The sequence below is a fragment of the Cryptotermes secundus genome, unplaced genomic scaffold (assembly GCF_002891405.2).
Source record: "Cryptotermes secundus unplaced genomic scaffold, Csec_1.0 scaffold358, whole genome shotgun sequence".
NCBI classification, from domain to species: domain Eukaryota; kingdom Metazoa; phylum Arthropoda; class Insecta; order Blattodea; family Kalotermitidae; genus Cryptotermes; species Cryptotermes secundus.
Window position 1 is genome coordinate 1,689,998 of NW_019721523.1, and position 9,056 is coordinate 1,699,053.

Consider the following 9,056-nt stretch of genomic DNA (forward strand, 5'->3'; position numbering starts at 1 on the left):
TTCACTTGCAGACTACAGGCCATGGAGTTTTTTTTTGGTTTAGAACAGATAACTTACGTTCATTTTAAATGAATCACAGATATTCTGCTTAGATTTTGAAGAAGTAGTGCAATGTCTGTCCTGCCTGAATGTTCAAGTGTCGGGCAAGGTGATCTGTTACAATGCTACACGACACAGAGGCAATAATAGATGTTGCATACAAGAAACCAAGAACTTCTTGACCATAACATGTATAGATGTTATATACAGTAAGTTTGTTGCTGGGAATTCTCAAGATCTGTGCTAACTAATTCAGTCACTAAGTATACTAAAGTATTCTGAAAATAAAACGTTGCTCATACCAGAGTCTGCCATTTGACATGCATTTGTTCATATTGCGACATGAGAGCAAGAAGAGACAGCAATCACTAGCTAATGGCAAGCTAAACATGTTTCCTCAGCAGTGAATTAACATGCGATAGAGTACTCTTGGATGTGGAGTTTCTGTAGTTCATGCTGAGGGTATATACATAATTACAATTCTAACAGCGATTACAGGATAGATGCACAAAGCCTGAAACCTCCCATAGATGTCAGACAGTAAAATGTGGACATGAGTTACATAGGACTCAGAACCAAGAATCAATGCTGGCAAGGGCCAGCAGCAATTTAGCAGCTTCATCAGTTTGTACAAACAAGATAAATCCCCTTCAAATCGAACTGTATTGCTGTGATTGACTTTGTTACCTGATGTTAGTCAAATGTGCATACCAAATTTAATGAGAATCGGTTCAAAATTAAAAGGGTGGGATATCATTGTAATATCACCTACAATTTGTAGACAAAAAGAGGGACAAGATTACATTAAAGTTATGACAGCTTCAAAGTGAAAGCCAAATACTCAGGTTATGTAATTTGGTGATTATAGAATTGTTCCATACATAATGTTGCATGTGTTTTGAAAATAAAATTCCAAAGAACCAGCTATTAGTTTCTTTGTGTCTGTGTGCATGTTCATTCATCCAAAAGTTTTTGTTACAATGTTAGCATTTAGTCAATTTTATGGATGTAAATAAACTTTCTTCATGCATGTTTTGAGCCTTTTCATAAAACTCTGTATGCTTGGCATGAGTTATATTACCACGTTTCACTTGCTTTACTGATTTTAGGGTTACTTTACTTCATGGGTCTGACTGAATTATGTGTCTCAAGTCCTTTGACGGATTTTGATTGAACTATACTAATGGTACTTTATGTTCTGTGAATATTACTACCGAATGTGAGTTTTGTTCACTTTAATTCACTGTAAGGCCCACATTACACATAGGTATGGGAGAATTTTTGTGTACCTTTTACCATTCACCTATGAGAAAAGCGTCTTCAGTAAAAGTTATCTGGTCCATAAAATAACGTAAAACTTGAGTTACAGAGAATCACTAATTTAATGCTGCCTACTGTGGGGACACCATCAGAAGCACTGTGTAACATCCAGCTATGTCACTACCATCTAGCTGATGCCTACTCAATTTTACAATGCATTGCAGTTGTGTAGATAAGACACCTGTACAACTGAAAACACCTTTTTGTTGCCACCAAAAATGTGCATATGTTTATTAGTGTACCCATAGGAGCTTCAGTCTGAGCTTCAAATAAAATGGGGGATACATGGGACCAGTAAGAACCAAAACAAAATGTTACATTAGTTTGATGTTTTGGAGCAGTCCTAACATCTGCACACCGACTGCAGATACACATAACATATACTTATTTAAAATCATATGGTTTTTAAAGTATGCCCTCCTGAAATGAGATTTAGGAATTTAACTTGACAATACTAAGCACGAGGAGCTTCATAACGTGTACTCTTCGTCATGTATAATTAGAATGATCAAGTCAAGGAATATGAGATGGGCAAGGCATATAGCACAAATGTGGGAGAAAAGGAATGCATATAGGATATTGATGGGAAAGCAAGAAGGAAAAAGACCACTAGGAAGATCAAAACATAGGGGAGTGGACACTATTAAAATATATCTTAGAGAGTTAGGTTGGGATGGTATGGACTGGATGGATATATCTCAAGACAGGGACCAGTGGAGGGCTCTTGTGAACACAGTAATGAGCCTTATGGAACCTTCGAGTTCCATAAAATTCTGAGTAGCTGCACAACTGACGGCTTCATAAAGTTAGGTTAGTTATACAGGAAGATCGAAAAGTCGCACACATCAAACTAAAAGTTGTTATAAATTGTATTGCAGTTGATATAATTAATCTCCTACCGAGAGATGGTACTGTAGGAGTGCTAACAATGAGTAGAAACGCCATCTGTCATGTATTGGTCATATGGCGTCTGCAGTATAGCTTTGTTTACTGCGTGACAGACATGTCGTTTTCCCAAGAATGAGTTTTCATTGTGGAACATTATTTTGCCAGTTGTTCTTATGCATGTGTCGCAGACGAGTTTCGTTGGAAATATCTGGATTCTGTAGTTCCTAACAATTCGACAATAATGAGAAAAATCAACCGATTTCAGGAATGTGGATCAGTTTCAGATAGTAAGAGATCCGGGAGACCGGCCATTTTGACTGAGGCTAAACTGGCTGACGTGGAGAAAATGTTGCAGCATTCCCCTTCAAAAAGCCTGAGGAGACTATCAGCGCAATCAGGGATTTTATACGGAAGCACTCAGAAAGTGATGAAGTTACACCTTTGTGCATATCGTGTTTGCTCTGTGCAGGAACTGAAGGACCTGGATAAAGAAAAATGCTTCGTATACTGTAGATGGTTACAGACACTTTTTGGCAACCATGGAATTGAAGAGTTTGATCAGGTTTTCTTCACTGACGAAGTGTGGTTTCACCTTAGTGGCTACATGAACAGGCAAAACAATAGGATTTGGTCATCTGAAAATCCACACGTGTTACATGAAAAGCCCTTGCACTGTCAGAAAATTGGAGTGTGATGTACTGTATCATGTCCTTGAACAGTGAACAGTCCAGTGTACCAAGACATCATTACACAGTTCACTGTGCTTCTTGAAGATGATGAACGTGAGTGTTTGTTGCAGCAAGACAGTGCCACGTGTCACATATCTAATGAAACCATGCAGTTTTTTTTGCGAGTTTTTCGGTGACCATCTCATTTCGAAAGGATTGTGGCCCCTGCGTTCGCCCAATTTGTGACCTGCAGAATTTTTCCTTTGGGGGGGTACCTCAAAGGAATTGACTATAAAAACAATCTGCATACAATGGATGACCTAAAGAGGAACATTATGACAGCGATTAACAGCATCAGTTTACAGGTGCTCCTCAAAGTGGCCTCAAACATGGTAAAAAGAGCTCCCACATGCATTGCTGAACAGGGAAGCCATTTTGAGCATATGTTGTAAAGACATAATTTGATTTTGCATTTCTAAGCTTTAAGGTTATGAACAATAATAGTCAAGTACTGTATGTCTTGTAGTTTGCGCATTAAACCAGCAAAATACTATAATTGCTTAGTGTGAAGTGCGCGACTTCTCGATATCCCTGTACTAAGCATGCAATGAGTGTAACCTACATTTATAATGTACAACTGAATACACTAAGTTCATCAGATATTTCTTTAATTGGTTTTAGAAATACACTGATCACAGCTCATTGTTTATTACATGTAACACAAACAGTAAGCAATACATTAATTACACTTCCCTTGTGATCAAATGTTTCACATGTATCAGACCATTGCTGAAATTATTTAGTATTTGATTTTATATACAGTAATGTTTGACTGGTAAATATCTGCATAAATTACTAGACTATTATATTATGCATAATTAATTAAGAAATCAAATAAAGAACACCAGTGGACATCTCCAAATTCCATTATAATCAACGTACCCAACAACATTTACAGCAAACTATGGACTGACTGGTGCTTAAATTATATTACACCTGCTTCATGTAACAGACAAGGTGACTAAATATCTCAACTTACAAAAGTGTACTGTATATACTGTGTGGTACCTACTTGCACTGCTACATTAGAGAAATCCACGTTAACTGCCTGTAGAAAATAGCACTCCTGGAAGGAACAATATTGGTTTAATTTATTAGAAGATAGTTGGAGAGACAGAAGAATAAAGTGGTTACTACTCTTTACAGTACTGCATATCTATCAGTCTTTAAACTGAAAATTAATAGTACAGAAGAATACAATTGACTCAAGGCTTAAAAACTGTTATCAAGTAAAAATTTAATAAATTCCTTACATAAGTAGGACTCTTTTAAATTCTCAAGTGCTACTGTTCACCAACTATTCTGGGCACAAAATGCCTTTGCATTTTATTTTTTTGTGATGATTTATTATTTTGTCTCAATATGCAAACTCAGTTACTGGTACCCATTCCAGTATATCAAATTTAGAGCTTGTTTCCCAGACAGTTTTAGGGGGACCTGTGTTTTCCAAACCCTAAACAACTCTCCTCAGATATGACACATAAGAAGTGCATTTGTTAATAATCTTTCCAGTACAGACAATACAGCTGCCCCCTAAAAACTTATGCACAACCACGATCTGTCGTCTTCATGCATGAATTTCAAAACAGTGTTAGATATCAACACTATATGAGAAATTGGGAAGAATGTAATGAAAGAATGACCTTGGAAAGTCACATACCATTCAGATATAAAAGTGAGGAGGAAGGACACTTAGGAAGACCTCCTCCAAAAAAAGATTCTCATGAAAGGCAAACCAGACTTCATACTGGAAGGAACGGTGATGCCCTTTAAGTCACCTGGTGATAGATGTGCAACTACTTAAAGAGGACATATTGATTTTCCATACAATGAATACATATGTCTGGAAAACAGAGCGTTCCACACTATGGCAAAAACTACAACTAAATCAGATATAAACATTCTGCATGTAACCATGCACTGTAGGAATTAACAATCAAAATTCTTCCTATTTGTGAAAGGATAATGTTAAATTTTCTCTGTCAAGACTTCGTGGACATGTGACATTCATTGTGCCACATTTATTTGAAAGCCCTTATTTGGGAGATTTAATCACTGTCCTACACCTTCCAAGACAGTCATTCCAACTGATCTGAGGTAGCCACATACAGCTACAGCTGAATTCCCAAATATCTGATAGAAGGCAAGTATTACAACAGCATGGTGTCAAATGCATATTAACTTTGCACACATTATCTTGCTGAAATACTGGTAGTCTGCAGAACATTCAAAGTCATATGACTGCTATGACATTTAGTTCAAGAAATGATCAAGTGTTCAATTCATGAAGTGCTTACATGAATGTATGCATAATTACAGTACAGTTATATATTTTGCAGCAAAGAGCTCAGTAACGACTTGAAGACATTTGGGCACGGATAGTGGCAGCTGCTGCATTTGTAGCTGCAGTCTGGACGTGTTCATTGCGCAAAAATTCAGTCGTAAACTCCTGCTGGGCTTTAGCAAAGCTCGCTCCTGTACTACGATATATACGATGAATCTATTGTGAAGTAAAAGGAATACAAAAAATGTGAGCAGCATAATTAACATATACATATAAACTGTTATACACCATTAAAAAAAATGCCATAAATTTAACACCATGTATGGGACATATGTCACACTGAAGTGTTTAGATGATGGTACCCCAGAATCTGTCCACTGATAATGACAAAATTCACAGTTCTTAAAATGATGTTCAAAAGTAAGATAAAATATTTGGCTGCGCCATAGCTCAAGTGGTTAGTCACTGGCTTTCCACTGCAGCGGCCCAGGTTCTATCCCGGGTCTGGTCAGGTGGGATTTGTGGTGGACAAACTGGCGCTGGGGCAGGTTTTCTCCTAGTACTTCAGTTTCCCCTGCCAATCTTCAATCCACCAAATTCTCAATCATCATAATCATCCAGGGCAGGTACAATAGGCCAATCAGTGGCTGCTGTGCTGAGTGGACCCAGTTGGACTCCACCCTCCACTAAGCAAAAATTAACACTTTGCGGACCAGACGCATGATATGATGCTTTTCGCTTTTACACATGGCTGACCAATCGCATGATATCATGATTTTAGGACACGTTAGGTTGTAACACACTATGCCTTGCTCTGGCGCCATGCAACTGCAATGAACAGTGCATAATAAATCTTCGGAATGTATGCTAGGTATTCAGTCACTTGACCTGACTAGCTAGGGTCCCTACTCCAAAAGAAAATAAACTTTGCCCCTTCCAGCTGTTTATGTACCAGGCAGGAAGTTAGTAGAGGGGAATATGTTCAAAGACAAAAGCGGTTGAAGGCAAAGCAATCTCTCTGATGGCTATCTGATGGGCCTTGTGGAGGAGTAGTGATTAGGGACTCAGTGGAAGTGACAGGGGTCAACAAAGAATTGTGGCCAGAGATAATAAAAGTGAAAGTTGCCTTGTGGCTTATAAATTGTGCCATTCTCACTTCATTTTTGGTTTACAAAAATCTAAACCCAGATTCAAAATTGAAATACAAAGCATTTCTGATGAATGTGGCAAAGGCTTGGGCTACAGACCAGGTGGTGGCGGCAGAACCAGAGTCAGACAGACTTAGCGCAGCCTAGCCCATCAACTTCCACCCCACGCAGGACACCCCTGGGCGAATGTCAGGTGATATGTGGAAACATACCCTCCTGAAAATTGTGAAGACTGAACATTCCAAGGGGAAGCATCCTTCTAGGCAAAGCCATGTTTGCGCAGTTCACAAAAAAGGGCTGACTGTCTACATTTGCAACTGTGTAATGCCACTTCACAAAGGGGAATGTTTCCAGAAATATCACACTCTCAAGCACTTCTAGGAGCATTGGTAAGTGTTCTCCAAAAATTTTAGTTCATAAAATTAATTAGGAGATTTTATATTAATTTTTAAAGTGAACAGTGCACAAGTTAGGGTAGTAGGTATAAAAATGCCGGTCCCCAGGGTGATTTAAATATTTAAATTGCCGGTCCACAAAGCGTTAAGATAAAATATTTATCTCTCAATTGTGGTCATGGTACTAATACAGGAATAGGCAAAAACATACCAGGAAGTGGAAAACACTATTAAAAGAAACCTCTGAATATTCAGATGAAACTACTTCTCAATTACAATACACAAATACTAGGTGAACTAATGGGACATAAAAAGCATTAATACAGATCCCATATCAGTTATATTTAATTTCAGAGAAAGTCACTCCTAGGTCTGAAAATACAACTTAGAATGAAATCATATAGCTGAAAGAGCAATGATTAGCATATTTTCTTTTTATTATAAACGGTGATTTCATTCAAGTGTACAGTATTCAGACAGTAATGCCAATTCTGCCTCTAAAAAGGGGGACAGAAACATGTAACAACTACAGAAACATTCCTATGCAGTCTATAGTATCAGCATGGTAAGACACCACTGAATCTGTATAAAACAGAGAACGAGAGTCCTTTAAAGACCCTACACTCTTGAATGGTAGTGAAATACATTTTCCCCCAGTCAGGCCCTGTTTTGAAATGAAACGTAAGTAATAAGAAGAAATAACAAAAGATCAGAAACAGCATACATTATATTTCTTACATCACTACTGAAAGTAACTTTAAGGCTGGGGCCACACGAGCGCACAAAATGCGTCTGTTGTAGAAATAAACAAGAGAGGCGAATGCTACGCTTTCTTCTGGCTCCATTGCAGACAAAAAACTATGCACCGCATTCTGCAACTGTGTGGTGTCCTCAGCAATGTCCGTCATAAAGTACGTTCGTTGCAACGGACGTACTTCGTGCGCTCGCGTGGCCCCAGCCTAACAGTATAAAACACCACCACCAGGAGGAGGAAGAAGACAATTATTATTATTATATTTCAAAAACACAGAACTCCTGCATATTGTCACAGGAATGCAGTGCAGTGTGATTGTGTTGCAGTTAAGCAACATTAAGTGCAGTGCAGCGCAGTCAAGAGAAAAGATAAGTGTATTATTGTGACAACTGATGTTCCTGTGAAGGAATGAGCAGGCAAAGAGCTGATTTCAAGAATATAAGTGGTTACAGATGTTGGACCAGTAATGGTTCCATAAATTGATACTCATCAAAATATGTATGTAAAGACCAACTGACCTTCTGACCCTCACAATGGCCTTCAAAGCACCCAGTCCCTAAGAAAGAAAACTCACAAGATAACGCAGAGGCACCATCTTGGTCTTTCCAAATTAAATCCCCCATTTAGGTAACCCAGTGTCTTCTAAGCAAGCAAGTAATACACGGCAGAAAATGTTCCCAAAGAAGCCATGTCAAATTAAAATATATACCCACTAAGAATTGTATGAAAGTATGGATGCCAGCAGGAAGGGCAAGTTTGTGAGCATCTTTTTTTCTTAATTTTCTACATCACTCTCAAAAGAAATTCTGTCAGTGTTGATGTATGAAGGACTTGGCTTACTTAAGAATGCATTTTCAATTCAGACTTCATGGAGTATCACATGATAAGATCTGTGAATAAAGAACTGAGGTCCAACTAAATATCCTATTTCACAAGAAGTCCATCATAACAAAGAAATGTTACAATAACATTATTAATGAAGCTTAAAGATGTTAAATATGGGGCAACATATTGAAACACTGTACAGATAAATTTCTAAATCATGATAAGACACATATCACTTTGAAGAGACAGTGATAACACAGGGAGATAGTGGTATCAGTGTCAGTTTCACTATCAAATACTCAATAACAATCTGTACAAGTGGAGGTTGCTGTCAGCTTCACATTTCAGTACACTGTCACACTGTGCAAGATAAAATTCAAAGTCTTCTTGAGAGGAAATGTACATTTCTTGCTTCCACACACCCTTTGGGTGGGGTCATGATGAATATATTCTTAAGGTTAATGAAATGCCAATTAAACATGATGTAAGCATGTAAAGAAATCTGTTTTTAAGACTGAAATATTAAGGTTATCACACATGTTCATGCATGTCTTTGTGTCTATCCCATAAACAACTTGAATCACCAATTTTGCATAAAACACATGTCAAAGAGCAATGCCACCTTCACTTCCCTATCATCAACCCTATACAATACAGACTTTTGAGGGGGGGGGG

At 38.0% G+C, this 9,056-nt stretch overlaps 1 protein-coding gene across 2 annotated transcripts in view; it reads right to left on the reverse strand.

The window, feature by feature from the left end:
• Positions 1-3,566: 3,566 nt before the first annotated feature.
• LOC111875484 (secretory carrier-associated membrane protein 1) overlaps positions 3,567-9,056 on the reverse strand; it is a 22,014-nt gene continuing 16,524 nt past the window's right edge. For both annotated transcript variants that reach the window (XM_023871775.2, XM_023871774.2), the window contains one exon: positions 3,567-5,475. In XM_023871775.2, coding sequence (XP_023727543.1) covers positions 5,323-5,475 — 153 coding nt within the window. In that variant the 3' untranslated portion in view covers positions 3,567-5,322. The remainder of the gene's footprint in view (positions 5,476-9,056) is intronic.